We start from the raw sequence: 17,925 nt of genomic DNA on the forward strand, positions 1-17,925 counted from the left end.
TTTAACTTTTTAAAGTAAAAAAAATTCCATGTTTTAATTTTTGGAACATTTTTAGATTAATTTCAAATTTCTGAGTTTTTTTTAGTAAATCTTTGACTTTTTAAACTCAGAAATGGCCACATTTCTTTCTTCTTTTTTTTTTTTTTTAGAAAATTCTTGAGATTAATGTAAAACTTTCTGAGATTTTTTTTTTTTTTTTACCAAATTTTGACTTTTCAAGCTCAAAAATGCTTTTCTTTTATTTCTGAGTTTTTAGGGTTTTTTGCCAGAAATTTGCCTTTTTCATATCAGCAATGTTCTTAATTTGCCAATCTACAGCGCATAGAGCGGTAAAAAACAGCTGACCAAACATGCTGGAGCTCAGCTTGGATTGCTAAATAAAATGCTAGGGCAGGGCCTGCTGTTTTTGAAACAGGTAACTGACGCCATAAAATATTTACTTGGAGTATTGACAAAAACACGGCTGGGTGTTTGTTTATTGCTTCTTTTTTTAAGTGCTTGGTATAGCAATTGAGACCCAAATGGAAGTACAAAAACGTGCAAAATATGAATTTTGCATAATGCATCCCATTTAACCCTATACGTCCCATTGTATTAGGGTTCCAAGAAATGTTTTGAATGATGTGATTCAATTGGACATAAAAGTGTTTATAAACTCAGTTAGCTTAGCTTCTTTGCTAAGTTTTGATAACTTAGCAAAGAAGCAGTTTTAAATGTTAAAAAACCTTTAGTGGAAGCTATAAAAAAAATCAGTAAACACTTTTCTGTTTATCTGTCAGCAGGACATCAGTGTGGAAATGAAGTCTAACAAATTGTAGCAAAACGTTGTTCTACAAAATACTAATTCATGGTTGAATGCAAATATACATTTTATGTTTGCAAGTAACACTTTGTTGCTGTTGTTTTGTAAAACAACCACAAAAAAAATATTTTTAACCCTACTGGGGTGTCACAATTTCATAAAATTTAAGTTTGTCGTTTGTGACAGAATGTGAAAAAGGGTTGCCTGTCAATAATGCTTTTGTAAAGCACTGTATTGTAGTGTCTACATTTTTCTTAAGCCATTTTTAAGTACATAAAAGTTTAATTTGCATAGACTGTGAGCTGTTTTTAGTAGTATGAGAGGGAGTTTATGAATAAAGTCCTACTTTTATTGAATCTAGTGTAGGTTTTATTTTTTTTAAAAAGAAAAAGATTAACAGTGTGTATCATTGTTCTTTAGAGTTAAATTTTAAATAAAAAATATTCGGGCTTTTATTCTTGGAAATTGTAGTTAAGATTTCTCTTCAGGTAAAACCTATTTTCCTTCACTTGCAAATGTGATCAGGCGTGGTCGATGTTTCGATTATGTTTTTAATTCAGGCAGTATTTGGACAAGCTGAAGGGGTCCTTTAATTCTGATGGCGTCTTAGTGAAGATGTTGTGAATAATTTTATATACTTTTTTATATGTTTAATTTAATGCTCATAAATCTGTACAAATGCGTAGCTCGTATTTTAAGCCGCAAAATGGCTCAAACTACAAATACACTAAGTTAAAAGGTAAGTTTATTTTTTAGTTATGAACTATAAACAAAGCAAAATGCTAACTAGCCTAGTTAGCTCTTGTTAGCCGCTAGACACCAAACCTCTTGGAAAATCCTACTGATTTTAGATTCATTTGGTTAAAATAGCTACATTTTCCATCATAAGACTCAAATTGAATTTACTCTTAGCTTATTTGATGCTTAGCAAACATTCGGCTTATAAAATTGTGAAAAGCAAACGTTTTATTGTGCTGAAACTTTATAATCGTTAACAAGGACAGAGGTTGGCTGTTACGTAATCCTCGTGTTCAGACGAGCAGCAGGATATATAAAACATTTATAAACCTATTTTCTTTACCCATAAAAGTATAGGTAAAGAAAATGGTGATTAAAGCTAAATCATACAATTATAGTTGGGCCTTTAAAAACGCCATAAACATATACAGGAAAAACACACCATATATCAGTTAAATCCCAAATATTTTCCAGTAGATTTTAGCTAGTACACATCCAACGTGTCTGTTGACTAAGTATGTGCAATTACAACGTAAACTTAATTTTTAAGATGACACCTAAACTGAAAACACAGTACATGTAACATCATACAGCATAAAACTAGTTAAGTCAGTCGGAATAAACGAGTCTTCAGCTGCTGCTTTAAAAGAATCAAGAGAATCAACGCAGCACAAAGAATGAGGCAAAGTTTTAAACAATTTGGGGGACTCAACTCTTAAAGATTTATCCTCTATAGTCTTAAAATGTGTCTGTGGAACCAATGGCGATCTTTGATAGGAATATCTAAAAAAAAAAAAGAAATGTAGGCAGAGATTGATCACAATAGTGCTGCAAAATTAAGATATATTTGCTTGAAGTATGTAAAGCATCTACATTTTCCACATTTGAAACTGTAACTTACACTATTTGATCTCCAGCTAAGCAAGGCTGCCATGCATTTCCAGCCTAAATGACTAAATATTACTTAATTTCATTCTGCACTATGCAGATGCTCTGTTTGCGCTGAAGAATAACTCACCCTCATTAGCATGACCTGGTTTCTTAATAATTCAGCTAATAATTATTTGACCACTCATTGATCATTGTTTTATTATTGATTTTACATTATATCTAGAACTCTTAATCACACTTTCTAAACAATTTAAAAGGTTTGTTGCATTTTATTTTTACATGTTTGACCAAGTTAGTCAGCTTACTGTTTTTGTCAGTTTCAGTTGTCAGTTAATTGTATTATTTATTTTACATTGGATGTTCTACTCCTAATTGAGCTGACTGAACAAATTAAAGTTGTTTTTACATGTTTGACAAATTTTGTGAAGCTATTGGTTTATTTAAGTGTACTTTACTGCTGCAGAGTTATCAAATAAGTCAATTCAGAGCTGTCGGATATCAATATTGGTAGTGAAAAAATCGATCCACACAGCTGAGATTTTTTAAGTTTGTTTTTTCACCATCAGGCAAGCATCCTGACTTCTAATATAATGAATGAATAATAATGTTTCATTCCAAAAAGTCTGCTGTGATATTATTGTACAAATCTGATGGAAATCATTAATTCCTTTATGGAAGGTACTATATGGACCATTGTGGTCTCAATGATAAACGCTGGCACTAAAAAGCTTCCAATGAGTGGACAAAAAGATCATGTAAATAATGGCGTCATCAGCATATTGTCTCATCTTGGCAGTTCAATTAGTTATTTTGCTTAAAATTGACATTTGTTTTAACTTTAATGTCAATGTTTTGGCTTTTTTTTTTTATATACGTTCAGCTTCAAGTCAGTTTAAAACTGACTCACCTAGCAAGTCAGTTGCAATGTCCCAGAAACCCCAGAAAAATGCCCAAACTGCACATTACATCGAGCTGGGAGGTTACCAGTACTGGCCTGTACTGGTGCCCAGAGGCATCAGACTGTACACGTACGAACAGATCCCGGTTTTCCTGAGAGAAAATCCGTACATCACAGACGGATACAGAGCCTACCTGCCATCCAGGCTGTGCATCAAGAGGTGAGGCGTTGCTCAAAGTTTGGCATAAACCAGGATAAAATACTTCTTGGTGCTTTAAACTTGGAAAACAACAATGGAGCAATGGTTTGTGTGCAGCCTCTTCATCCTATCCAATGAGACGGTGAATATCTGGAGTCATCTGTTGGGCTTCCTGCTCTTCTTCTGCATCGGCGTGTACAACATGGCGTCGGTGCTGCCCTCCATCCATGCCTCCAAGGAGGATTATGTCATCTACTCCATCGGGCTGTTCTGCTTCCAGGTGGGATGCCGAGTCAGTTCAAGGAACTTCTGGATTGTTGAAGTGAAAGATTTCGCTTCCTTCACCACTAACTGCGTTTCCATTCACCGTAAAATTGCACAAATTTGAATTTTAAAAATAACGTGGCTTAATTGAAACACATCAATTTAGAAAGTTTTTGCGCTTGGATTTAGTGGTTTTTAAAAAAAATAATTATTATATTTCGCAAAACTGAAACACTTTTTTTCACGAGTCATATGATCAACAAACAGATGTTACTACTGGCAGAAATGACAAAGAAGATGACAGGAAGTGGTAGGAGAGTGATGGTTTTTAATGACTTGAACAAATTTATTCATGTTTGTTCCTTATTTAATAAAAACAAAAGAGAATTTGTATTTCAACAAATTTTGCGCACATTTGTAACGTAAACGCAGCTTATGATGCAGTTGTGTGAAAGCAAAACTGTCAATTAACCGGTCAATCTACGTCAATAGAGGGAATCTAAATACATTACTAAGCCTAAAAAGTGAAAACAAAAAGAGTAAATCATAAAAATTTATTTTATGTGCTTTAGAAAATGAAAACATCAGCCATTTTTGATTTGTTGATCAACCATTGGAGTCAAATCAAAGATAGATGATTTTGACCAGGATTATTAGTAGTGATTCTCCAATCAACTGATCATCTGAAATGATTGAAATCTGTCGTATATTCATGTCTTCATGCGTGATTTTTCTCTTCATGTCTGCTGAATTGTTTCTGGTTGCATTTTTTAAAAACAGGTAGAAAAAGTTAAACCTTCGCTTCATGTTTTCCTGCTCAGTTTTCACAATATGATGATTCAGGATGAGCCAAATATCATTCACTGCAACTGCTGTCGTCTTAATCTGAGCGATTATGAACCGACATCAGTGCAAAGTTCTGCTGGATGTTCTTAGCAAATTAAACTGAATCCCAGTCCTGAAATCTGCCTGAATCTGGTCTGGATAATGAAATGTGTCTTTAATTCCTGATGGAGCGTGTCGCTGCGTTTCAACCCTCAGCTGTGCATGCTCTGCTCCGTGGGTTACCACCTGTTCTGCTGCCACCGCTCGGAGAAGACCAGCCGCCGCTGGATGGCGCTGGACTACGCCGGCGTTTCCATCGGCATTCTGGGATGCTACGTTCCAGGAGTGTTTTACACTTTCTACTGTAACAATGTAAGTTCATTCCTGATTGATTTGTGGTGTTTCGGTTTGTGGTAAGACAGTAAAATTTTTTGTCATTTAGCTTTTCATTGGCATTTTCCACATTTGTTTACATGTGACTTTTGTACTTGGACAAAAGTTGTTTTTACATGTTTGACAAAACTAGTGAAGCTATTGGTTTATTTAAGTGAGCTGTACTGGGGCAGAGTTATCAAATAAATTTGTAATTCAGGGCATTTATATTTGGCTTAAAAACAAACGTTTTAAATCAATTCAGCGCTGTTTTCCAGATCAGATCGGTATCGGCCGATGCTAAACCTCAGATATCGATATCGAAAGCGGGGAGGGGGAGGATCGGTGCAGCTCTAGTGTTTATAGAAAACACAAGACACGGATAATTTTTTGCAATATTTCTCTGATTAAAAGAACGTGTTCAGTAATTTTAAGTCGGTTCAATTCTGATCTTTTCACCCCCCAAAAAAACCTGATTTATGGCACACACTTCTACATGTCGGATACATATCCAATTATTATCAAAGCGTTTTTACACTCTGAACTGTCGTGTTGCTTTTAATTCAACTTTTACTGATGTGAGACAAAAATCTTTATTCTGCACCAAAAGAGGCAGATGCAGTAAATCTGAATGTAAATAATGGCTGAAAATTATAATTTTGAAATTAAGAAAGAAATCTGCATCACACCCCCAAGAATCACAACTACAAGAATACAGACATACAACAATACAGACGTAAAGTTAGGAGAGTAAAGTCGTAATTTCATGAGAAATCCACAAAAAATGCAAATAGTCAAAATGAGAACATGGGCATCTTTTAAAGTTATACTTTGGTGTAAATGTTACAAATATTACTTAATACTTACAGAAATACCTATATAAAAAAAACTTTTTTATTTTAGTTTTAAGACACTTTTCTGCTTAAATTACAACTTTATTCTTCTAATCAAACTAAAATTCTCACAGCCCGGCGCTAATACTCACTGGAAAAATTGAAATAAAAGCCACGTTGTGAAATTATTTTTTGTCATTTGTACTTTAAAAAAAAAAAAATGTTAAATTAGATCTGGTATGGAAAAAAATAAAAATTGTATTTCTGCATTAAATGGATTTAAAGCCGCTGTTTCAGTGAAACTATCTCCTGGCCTGTTTTAAGCATAAACTGAAACAATCAGACGATAAAAGGAGCATTTGATTTATTTATTATTTTACTGTGAATTGTTGCATCATGGCGGCGGCGGCCTGAGGAGCAGTAATTGAACAAAGCGAGCGCCTCAGCCTGGCTCGGCTCTTTTGCTCATTGTTCCCGGTGAATAAGCAACACAACACCTTCGCCGCTCTCATCCGGTTGGAAAACAGCCTCCGATGACACAAGCTCCTCATTCCAGCCGCCCACCATCAACCATCGCCGGCACCGCCGTTTTATTTTATTATTTTTTATTTTTTTTATCCCTGAAACGCTTGGCTCCGCTCCGGGATGCTCGCTTTCCCCCGCATATTGGAAGCGCCGGGTTATTTTGCCCCCAGAACTGGGCTGAAATCTGCTCCAGACCAAACCAGATGGCGGCGTTCACGGAGCGGTCCGTCACTCCTGTTCCTCACCATATGACGCTCGCAAGTCCAGGAGCCTCGGCGGCAAAAAAGGAGCCCCTCGTCCCCCGGCCGCCGCCGCCGCCGCCGCCTCCTCCTCCGTCCACGCCAAGATGGAGGCTTCGCTTCTGGGTGGCTCCACTCCAGTGGCGAGCCAAGTCCCTGAAGAAAAACAGATTTTTATATTTAGCCAGTCAAACTCTTGTCTCGTCCGAGTCTTTTGAGGGATGCAGATTTGGAGATCTGTGATGATGAGGAGGAGGAGAAGAAAAAAAGAAAAGAAGAATTTGGCTGTGGCCGAGCCGGGGGCCTTGTTCCGGGTGCAAATTTATTCACTGTGAAATTCAGCAGGACTCGTCGCACGAGGACGTGTGACTGGACGGAGGCCTGCATCCACACAGGCAGACAGAAGGGACGGAGACGAGGCTGTCCAGACTTTTCAGCAGCTACTTATAGAAGTTTAAATACCAAGCGCAGATCCAGGGACAGGTTCGCCGCAGATCTGTGATAACGGCTCAAACAGTGGGAGAGATTTCTTAACACATGCAAGGAAGAAACTGAGCCAAGATGAAAGACAAACAACGCTAAGTTTTCATTCTCCGATTCTCTTTATTTGTTTGATTTACTCATAAACATCTGAGTCATTAATAAATGTATAAAACACTTAATTCTGTTTAGAAAGAGAGGAATCCTCTGTGATGATCATGGAGTCTTCAGCAGTTTCTAAAACACTTTCACATTTGGTTTTGTTGCAAACGATAAATCGTGATTAATCAGCTATTGAAATAGTTGTCAACTAATTGAGTAATCGATTAATCGTTAACTGGAGTATACAGACTATAAAGAACATTTGCTGAAAGAACAACATATTCTGGGCTGTAATTAATCCAAAACTGTGCAAAAATATGGAAGTACTTTCACCCAGTACTACTATATTACATAATATAGCAGTATTATGTAATATATAAAACATAAACATTATTTATGTCCAGCCAGCCATCTATCCATCTTCTTCCGCTTATCCGGGGTCGGGTCGTGGGGGTAGCAGCTTCAGAAGGGAGACCCAGACTTCCCTCTCCCCGGCCACTTTATTCCAGCTCCTCCGGGGGAATCCCGAGGCGTTCCCAGGCCAGCCGAGAGACATAGTCCCTCCAGCGTGTCCTGGGTCTTCCCCGGGGCCTCCTCCCGGTGGGACGTGCCCGGAACACCTCACCAGGGAGGCGTCCAGGAGGCATCCTGACCAGATGCCCGAGCCTCAACTGGCTCCTCTCGATGTGAAGGAGCAGCGGCTCTACTCTGAGTCCCTCCCGGATGACTGAGCTTCTCACCCTATCTCTAAGGGAGAGCCCAGCCACCCTACGGAGAAAACCCATTTCGGCCGCTTGTATCCGCATTATTTATGTTTGCTAGCTAAATAATTAGCTTGCTGACTAAGTATTTAGTTTGAAGCCTGCCCTTTTATGACAGGCTAAATAACCCAAATTATTGCTGTTAATTTTTGACTGTAACAGCACCCCGTACTTTCCTGCCACTGGTGGATGCATCTCTACTTCAAAACACCTGAATCAAAAATCTGAATCACCTCCTTGGTCATTAGTAACTTCAATAAACACAAACATTCAGCTTTATGGTTGGAAATGTTCAAAGGAAATGAATTCCTCTCAGTAGTTGACTCAAATGTTGACTCATTTTTATTATTTTTGTTTCTGACCGGTCTCTGTGGTGTTGGTTCCAGTACTGGCGGCAGGTTTACCTGGTGACGGTCCTGGCCATGATCCTGGCCGTCTTCTTCGCCCAGATCCATCCTCTCTACCTCAGTAAGCAGTGGAAGCAGCTGCGCTCGCTCATCTTCTGCTCTGTGGCCGGCTACGGCCTCATCCCGACGCTCCACTGGATCTGGATCACCGGAGGATTCTCCTCACAGCTCGTCCAGGTCCAACAAAGTCTTCTGGTTTTTATCCACTCTTTCTGCTTAGACGTGGTTATTGTTGACTTATTTGTGTTTCTCTTCAGGCTTTTGTTCCACGGATCCTTGGGATGTACTTCATCGCAGCGTTGGCGCTTATTTTCTATGTTTCTAAGGTTCCAGAGCGATATTTCCCAGGTGAGTCCACTCAGTAGTTTCACATCACCTCTAGGGATGCACCGAACTCTGCACCGAGTTCCTTAATTTTGGGAGATCAGTCATTGTCTGATACTTACATGTGAAGCCGATCTTATCCAACCTCTGTCCTCTTCTGCTCTCCTGTTAGAGGTTTGATTGACAGACTGACCCACCAGATCGTTTCTGCATGTTTGCATTTAACAATAGTCACTGAACTGTTACCAACTCAGTGGCTTTCTTGCTATATTTAGCTACATTTCAGGCAGAAAAAAATTGGATGTCAGGCTTTTTACAGATCGGTAATCGGCAATTGGCCAGAAAACTGAAATTGTTGCAACCCTAATTATGTCACAGTTTTTTTGGCATTCCCTCACTATACTTTAAGTTCAAGATTCTTCTTGAATACTTTAAATATTTGAATATTTAAAGTCTTTCTGCTACAATATAATGTTTTTGTACCTTTGTTCTATGTATGCTAGTCACATTAGAAAGATATCTGACGGGTTTTTTTATATCATTTTGTTTAGAATACAAATGAACCACAAACTTATACTTAAAATGAAAAAGCAAGAGATTAAACATGGACTTTTCATCTTTTCTTCCATTCCTTAAGCATAAACAGAAACTTTCCAAAAGAAGGAAAGAAATAAATGCATCCAAACTATTTGGACGTTTTTGAGTTACTTTAATGAGATATTAAAGTCATCTGAGTTTTGATTGTGTCTTTTTTATGCTGGTTGTCTGAATGAAGAGCCGATTTTCTGTGCAGTCCCATCTCTACTTTACACAAATTATAGATAATAGATCGATTTTCAACCAGTTTCTGCACCAAACACTTAATAATGTAGAAACATTTTGACTATATGTGTGCAATTTTAAATTTGTACTTGTAATTGCAAGGAAACGCAAAAGAAAAAAGCGTATCCTGTAATGTTATACACTTAAATCACATTTTGTATTCCCCCTCAGGCCAGCTGAACTACCTGGGCTCCAGCCACCAGGTGTGGCACCTGCTGCTGGTTCTGATGTTCTACTGGTGGCACCAGTCGTCGGGTTTCATCATGGCGTACAGACACAGTCAGCCGTGTCCCGCCGCTCCTCAGCACACTTAGTTCACAGCGCGACACGCCCAGTTTCTGAACGTAAGACGTTTAAAACCCTCTGCATGTAGTTTTGTCCTTAACAGGAAGAAATGTTTTCTAAAAGTTATAAATGGAGCAAAATTTGGTCAAAATTAAGTTTTAATGTGAGAAAAAGTCTGATGTTAAAGGAGGAAATAAGTTTGAATTTAGTGAAACTTTCTCCATTTTATAAATTCATGTTTGTTCATCCATCCGATTATCCACCCATCTATTCATTTATTCATCAAACCATGTAATTATTCATCCATTCATTTACCATTTTTCACCCATCTATTATCCATCCAGTTATATCTTCATAAATGTTTCCTGTAATTAGTTGGGTTTTTTTTTTACCTTTATTTATTATTTTATTATATTTTCGTAATACATCTGATTTTTAGACTAGACTTTATCCTTAAAAAAATCTTTTTTTCCTGACTTTCCAGCAGGTTATTGTTGTTTTTTAGGCTCCATATTTAAATCCTGACGTCTGTTTTATTTATACTTTATAAAAAATAGGAGAGATATGGATGTTGCTGTAGAAAATGTGTTTTAATGGAACCAAACACTTGAAAGAGAAAAGTAAATTATAGAAATATATTTATGCATAATTTATCCTTTATTTTTTATATTTCCTGTAATAAGTTGTTCCAGTCAGATCCTTTTCTTTTTTTCTTGCTTTTGTGCTTTAAATATTTAGATTAATCTGAATTATAGAAACATTGTTCATCCCTCTAATAATAATAATAATACACTGATCTCAATTTATTTAAACAGGTAAAGTTATGATAAGTCAGATTAGATTTGATTTAAGATCATCTAAAATATCCCTGTAAGCCATTTTTTAAGATTATTTTGATTTTAGAGTTTGTTGTTCTTTAAACAAAACAAAAAATAATTACTTTAGAGTTCTAGCCAAATTTTCTGCCGTGAATTTATTTATTTATTTTTTATCAGTTCATAGCAGATCTTTGTTTCTGCAATGAGAAACGGAGGGAATAAATTCTATTTTAATCCTTAAATCTGTTCAGGAGACACAAAAATAAGTGTTGCAGCTTCCAAGATCTGATTTAACTTCCCTCGTTTTTTTCTACCTCTAGGAATGACCTTTGACCCGGTGGCTTGCATTTTACCTGCCTGAGGAGCAAGATGGTCAGTGGCGCTGCAGCACAGGAAACGAGGTGACATGAATGCATCATAAAAATCCCCAACAGGAACAAATTAACAGGAAGCTCCTGTACTTCCTGGTTCTCCAAGTGCCTGTAAATGATGTAGCATCAAATGTTTCTGAATGGGGAAACTTAAATCTGCAGATTTTTTGATATTTGATGTTTTAACAATATCAAGAAGCAAAAAGTGAGCATGTTAAAGCAATTAAAACCCCAAAGACTTGTTGCTCAGCAGCTTCTTTCAGAACTGTTAATCAGATTTTTATGTTTTATTTGGGATTTAGTCGATGTTCTTAAGCTCATATTAGCAGGAAGTAATGAGCAGCTCCGCCTCTAGAGGTCACTACTGAGACACAACAGTGATTTAAGTGGCAGTATTAAAACTACATTCTCTGTCCTTTTATATTCATTGTTATAATCTTGTATTTGGTTCATATGTGAGGATTTTTTTGGGAGCAGACAAGAGAAAAAAAAATCAGTGTTTTCAGATATAATACTGTAAAATATGATGTTCTAGCTCCCTTAGGGTGATGTGCAATGTTTTACTGTTTTAGTATTTCAAATGACTTCATTCCAAAATGCAGCACCTACATGTTAAACCAGCTTTTATGTACATTACATGATGTTTTATCTATTAAAACATTTGATTATATTTAGACTTCAAATTTGACCTCAGCAAAAAAAAATATATATATAAAAAAAACACTATATTAGCCTCCTAATTATAAATCAGTTCTTAGCCTTAAAACAAACCATCAGATCTTCAGAGGGGCTTACAAACAGTTTTTTGTTTTAGGGTTTTCTACAATGACAGAAGAGTGCAAACGCACAAGACACTGGCTGTTACAAACACATAAAATGGAAGCAAAAACCTATAAATCAACAAAATAAATGCTAATGAAAAATGTTCCCACCTACAGGAAATGGAAACAAAATGGAAAAATTCCTTAAAAACATATTAATATGAATTTAGAAGCTTTTCTAAATATGAAAAGCTGTAAAATTTCTCCATAAAAACAAAAGTGCTCCAGACCACTAGGTGGAGTATGGAGTAGGTGATTTTTACATACGTTAATCCTGATGTTCAATAGTCTTGTAAAAGACTGCATTTTTCAAAAAGTATAACACACTCTTTCTTTTTTTCTGCACATCCCATCTTTACTCTGCATTTGGTCCAAGACGATTTGTCTCCCCCTAGTGGTCTGGAGGACTTCAGTTTTGTAGCACAAGTTTGCAGCATTTATGTTTGCACCATAGTAGTTTTACCCAAAACAGAAACATTATCGGTTTAATGATTATAAATGAAAACCCTTGGTGATGGAGGCGGGACACACAAGATATTTGGAGGAGGTTAGACAATTACTTGAAGCCTTAAAAAGGAGAATAAGTCACTACACTCCTCATTCATGCAGATTTTTTAGTAAATATTTTCCCTTAAAATTTTTAAAGTCTTACAGTGATGTAATAGCAATTAAGTTAAATGGCAGTGGACTCATTTTGGGATGAGATTTGATATTGTTTTTAAATTATTAATAGACTTAACTGTACTGTTTGTACATTTGTCTTTCATATCTGCGACTTGTAAATGAGACTTTTTTTTCCATTTTGGTTATTAAAAGAGAAGCTGTGTAGCTACGTTTGTTTTTAAGGCTGTTTAATACAATACGCTTCACATGTTTGTCTTATAAACTGTTCAATAAAATCCAACAAACTAGTCAGAATTCATCAGAAATGCTCCACAAGTACCAAATCCTTCACAAGTGACTGGCTGCAGCTTTGTGTTTTTATTTTGAGTTCATAAAAAAAAAAAAAAGAAAATAACCAATAATTGAGCAGAGGTTTTTCTGCTACAAAGAACAATTAAGAGCCTAAAAATGAAAAAAAAAGTTGTTTTTTTCTTTAGGAAAGTACAATAAAAAAAAAAAAAAATTCCCTTCTAGTGAAATGCACCCACTCCCACACTGGCTGCAGGGAAAGTATGCATAGATTAAAAACCTAAAAAGGACGACAAAGTGGTTAAACGCTGCTCCCAAAATATGTCAAACGATGCGTTTTTTTGTCTTTTTTTTACGGAGGTACTGTGCGGCGGGTCTGGCCCAGCTCAGGTAAGGCTTCTTGGTGCTAAAACTTATCACAAGGCAGACTAGAAAGTCAAGTATTAACATTAAATCACAGTACAAACTCTCAGTTCCTAAAAGCATTGAGATGCAGCATAGAAGGCAGGCGCAGAGAGAAACACTCCACTCAGGCTGATTAGAAATGATCCCAAACCAAAAAAAAAAAAAAACAGCTGTGGGTTAACGGCTACCGGCGGAAGACATGTTGAGTTACTGCTTGGAGGGGAACGGCGCCGCTCCAAAAGGGTCTAGGTCCAGCGGCTGCGAAGGCGCCACCACCGGCTGCTGCGGCCCGCTGTGGATCACCAGTTCCGTGAAGGGAACCGCCCCGAAATCATCTATGATCCTTCCCCCGTTGGCGGTGCTCATGTCGGGTTTACCGTCGCCAAGGCCTGGGTACTGAGGGTGGAAGGGTTTGGCCCCGAACGGGTCTAGAAGAACGTCGTCCACCGGAAGAGGCGCCATGGTGTCCTTCCCTTCGGCCATGCTGATGTCCACGCTGATGTTCTCCTTGGAGTCGGAGGTGCTCAGGAACTCGTTGCTGCTCTGAGAATCTCGGCGGCCCACCTTCTTATGCCTGCGGACCTTCTCTGGAGTGCGGTAGCTCGGCTTGTTGGTTTTGCGTCCTCCGGTTGGGGTACCGTGGTGCCGCTTGCCATTGCTGCCCCCCGCCGTCGTCTCCTGCTTGGTTTTTCTCTGTCGCGAAGACAACTTCTGGAGGCTGCGCTGCTTCTGCCTCTGCTGGAGACCCGACGGCTCCTCGAATGGCGACTGGAAGATGTCTTCGGCGCTCCGGGAGGTAGGCGGAGGCTCGGTATGGCCCGGCTGGAACGGAGAGAAGCCAAAGACGTCGGTGCCTTCTGGGGATATAGGGGGCGTCTGGCTGCCGCTCCTTCCGGACTTCGACACGTTCCGGCTGAACGGGGCTTTGGTGAAAACATCAAACTCATCAGCAGCCGGCTCCTCCTGGCTGACCTGCCGGAAAGGCGCTTTGGTGAAGATATCGTTGCCCTCTGCGGGCCCGACGGGTGAAGCTCCGCCAACGAACGGAACGGCGCCGAACACATCCACAACTTCAGCTCCGTCGGAAGACACTGTAGGGGTGATGAGACTCTGCTTAGACCGCCCTCCAGGACTCCTGGAAGCGGTGGGATTGGCTACTTTAACGGCGGCTGGTTTCTTTGAGCGGCCTTTGACCTTGTTGACATCACAGTCCGAATCTGAGCTATGTTTATCCTCATCTTCCTCGTCCTCGGAGTCCATCAGTAGAGGCCTCTGACCCAGATTCTCCGGCTCGGTGTCGTCACCGTGCTCGCTGTTCAAGGCCTCCTCTTCCTCCTGCTCTTCGTCTTCACTGCTTTTTGGAGAAGGAGGGTCGGACTCGAAGTCGCTGTCGGACTCATCGGCGAGTTTGCAGCTGTTTTTCTTTCCCGATTTTGGCTCCTTGACCAGCTGAGCATCCTCGACGGGGTCCTGGACATTGGTAGGAAGCTCGTCGACAGGCAGCTCACTCTGCATCACACCAGTTCCTGTGCAGAAATCAGAAAATTACACATAAAAATGTTTTAGCTTAATCTCAAACCCTGCAGATATTTAAAAATCTTAGTAAATTTGAAAGTAATTGAAAATTCCTTTTTTTTTTTTAAAGGGATCAAAATTATGAAGTTGCTTAAGCTTGTCTAGAATGTCTCATTTTCTTGACATTTAAGGTCATGGATTGATACAGGTTTTGGTACCTTTGGCAATGTGGGCCAGTACCAAGTCCTGCTGAAAATGAAACCAGCATCTCAATAAAGCTTCAGGGCAAATAGAAATGAAGGACTCTTAGAGTTCACTCACACCAGTCATGTTTAGTTCACTTTAATTGGTTTGCTTTGAAAGTCCAGTTCGCTTGAGATGGTCAACTGGGATTTCTGAAGGCAACACTCAACCATCTAGCAAAAATATTTTCATACCTGGTAGTCCGGTTGACTAAGTTTGATAGGAGACCAAGATCGCAACATTTGTTACATTTTCAGCTTGGGTGGTTTTCTTTCACACTGCGCTGTCAAACAAACCAAACCCTTTGAAAAACAGTTCCCCTCCTTGCCTGAGGTGGCGCTGCATCAAGAACAATTTAAGAAAACGACACAATAACCTTTGAAGATACTGAACGCAACTTCCTTCTTTATAAAATGTAAACAGAAATCAGATTTTAGTGGTTGTGGAATTTCTTTTGTCTGTGACTACCTACAAACCCAGGTCTGGGTTTGTTTGAAGTGAGTTCTGGTGCGGTTCAAATGGAAATGAGGCTGCATGTGGACCACAGACGGCGCCAAAGGATGTTTTCACATCTAGTAGACTCGGTTTGATTGGGACCAAAGTTGCAACATTCATTTTCAGCAGGTGCGTTTTGCTTCCACACTGCACTAATAAACAAACCGAAACCCTTTAAGGAACCTGTTTCCCTCCTCGCCTGTGGGGGCGCTGCACCAAGAACACCTGAAGGAAATGATAAGCAAACTAGGGATGACACAGAGCACATCTTCCTTTTTCATGAAATGTCAACAAAAATGTAGAGTAAAGTTTTAGTGGTTGCAGGATTTCTCTTTTGTCTTTGGCAAAACAACAAGTCATTTCTCCCTTTAGCTCTAGACTCAAGCCTTTGTTTCGTTTACATTTACCCAGAATGCCTTGCGCTGCAGTCCACTTCCTGCTCCTGGTTCAGTTCCAAGGCACATATATAGATGCAATCAAACCAGTCACTTCAACTGAACCAAGACTGAGGTTTGTAGGTGCACCGGAATGCACATCAGAGTTACACCCCCACAAACGAACCGGATGATACAGCATTGCATTCTGGGTAGATGCAACCAAAACAAACGTGAGTCTAGTGCTGATGGGAGAAATGGCCACAGTCAAAAGAGAAATCCTACTATCACTAAAATCTGATTTCTGTTTGCATTTTGTGGAGAAGGAAGTTGCCCTCAGTGTCTTCTTCAAATGTTTCCATGTTGTTTCCTTCAATGCCTGCAGCGCCACCACAGGTGAGGAGAGGAACAGTTTTATGAGTTTGGATTGTTCGACAGAGTGCAGTGTGAAAGCGAACCGCACTAGCTGCGTTGAGCGTGTAATTCAGAAAACTCAGTTGATAGTACCAACTGATCAACCGATTGACCTTGATTTTCAAATGAAATGCAAACTTTACTTTCACCTGAGATCAGGACTTTGGAGTCCTCGTTCTTTTTCTCCATAGTCCAGGTGATGCATCTACATGCACCATTTTTCCTACCACACTTTTTCCTTCCACTAAACTTTCCAATAATATGCTTGCATATGGAACTCTGCAAGCATAACACATTTCTACATTCAAACATACTTACATCAATATTTCAAGTTATTTTCAAGAAAACTAACTCTTGAAATGCTCCAACAGCAGAAATCTTTTCATTTTCCTACAAAACCCACTCGACTTCCTGAACACGCAGCATTACTGAACACAGGATTGACTTTGAAATGATTATCTGACAAATGCCGACAGTTTGTCTCTCATTGAAGCAGAAGAGGAGCAATATGGTGGAAAAGCTGCTGTGACTTCGGACTGCGTAGTGAGATGAACGGGCTTAAAGAGCCGGAGGAATAAGATGCTGAGCCTTTTCCAAGATCCACAAAATTACTTCTCAGATCAAATCTCCCAGAAAAGATTGAAGCTTTAAGTCAGAAAACCTGAAGCAAAAAAAAAGAAAAGAAAATTCTGCCTCCGACGGAACAAAAAAAAAAAAAAAAAAGAACCTCTGTGATTTTATGTCCAAAACATTTGCATAATGGCAACTAAAAAATTAGCCTAATTAGCGAGTGGAGAGCCTCCAATTGTACTGAACGTAAATGGTGCCACAATGAAGAAGCCAAATAATTGTTCCTGATTAGAGGAAGCTCTAAATCAGAGGAACCCCCTGCTGCGAACATGAACAAACTCAAACCTCTCCTCATCCTTTTCCAAACTGGCAGAACGAGGCCGCGGATCCGCCAAAAGCAGGAAACGAGGCGGCGCCGCCATCCACCGGGTCCGGGATATTAGTCAGAGCCGTGCATCTGTTCAGCTCACTGCACCGGTCACAGATTATAACTTTAATCAGGTTCACCTCCGAAAACATCTTTAATCGCTCAGAGACGTCAGATTGTTTTCATCTGGACTGGGAATAAGATGAGGGATTACGAGCCACGCAGATTCTTCACAATGAACCAACAAATGGTGGAAATGGGATTGTTCTCTTTGAAAATCTGGCGCAACAGACACTGTAGCCTACAAAATATGTCCCGTTATAGTAAATTATTCCTGGTTAAAAGCTGTTAAAACTTATTTATCCACCGCAGGTTTTTACAACTGTGAATGGTTTCATTTTGACTGCTTGTTTTCCTTTTATGAACAATTATTTACTGACTAGCGAGGTTTTTATTCAGTCAGAAAAAAAGTATGAAAACAGACTGAAATCTAAGATTTATCACAAAAAAGGCATTTTGTATCGTTTATAAATATTTTTTTCCTAATTAAGTTTTAAAAGAAATTTCAGAAACTACAAATCACTCAGGTTATAATCTGGGCCTGTCTTGGCTCTGAATCTTGACCTTTAGGTTAAATTAGATTCTATAAGCGCCGTTATGAGTATTTGATAAAAACTGTTGCATTTCTTAAAGTTTGGGTTTTATTTTAGAAATTTACAGACATTTTTTTGTTTTCTGCTTTTTACAGAGCTATTTTTTCCTCTTTACTCTTTCTGTACTAGATATTTTAAATAAGAAAAATATTTCACTCCAATAAGGAATTAAAGTTAAACCAGTTCAGTCATCGTTGGGA

The 17,925-nt window shown here is 38.8% G+C and overlaps 2 protein-coding genes across 3 annotated transcripts in view; one reads left to right on the plus strand and one right to left on the minus strand.

The window, feature by feature from the left end:
• Window positions 1-1,377: 1,377 nt before the first annotated feature.
• Window positions 1,378-12,609, plus strand: paqr3a (progestin and adipoQ receptor family member IIIa). The gene is made up of 8 exons (XM_032579744.1): window positions 1,378-1,541; window positions 3,312-3,549; window positions 3,646-3,808; window positions 4,834-4,989; window positions 8,316-8,513; window positions 8,594-8,684; window positions 9,654-9,826; window positions 10,906-12,609. The coding sequence occupies exons 1-7, from the start codon at window positions 1,481-1,483 to the stop codon at window positions 9,794-9,796; spliced, it is 1,050 nt and encodes a 349-aa protein (XP_032435635.1). The 5' UTR covers window positions 1,378-1,480; the 3' UTR covers window positions 9,797-9,826; window positions 10,906-12,609.
• Window positions 12,610-12,611: 2 nt separating this feature from the next.
• The window catches only part of bmp2k (BMP2 inducible kinase), a 56,670-nt gene continuing 51,356 nt past the window's right edge, over window positions 12,612-17,925 (minus strand). For both annotated transcript variants that reach the window (XM_032579743.1, XM_032579741.1), the window contains exon 16: window positions 12,612-14,620. In XM_032579743.1, coding sequence (XP_032435634.1) covers window positions 13,302-14,620 — 1,319 coding nt within the window. In that variant the 3' untranslated portion in view covers window positions 12,612-13,301. The remainder of the gene's footprint in view (window positions 14,621-17,925) is intronic.

The sequence above is a fragment of the Xiphophorus hellerii genome, chromosome 12, assembly GCF_003331165.1.
Source record: "Xiphophorus hellerii strain 12219 chromosome 12, Xiphophorus_hellerii-4.1, whole genome shotgun sequence".
Classification (NCBI taxonomy): Eukaryota; Metazoa; Chordata; class Actinopteri; order Cyprinodontiformes; family Poeciliidae; genus Xiphophorus; species Xiphophorus hellerii.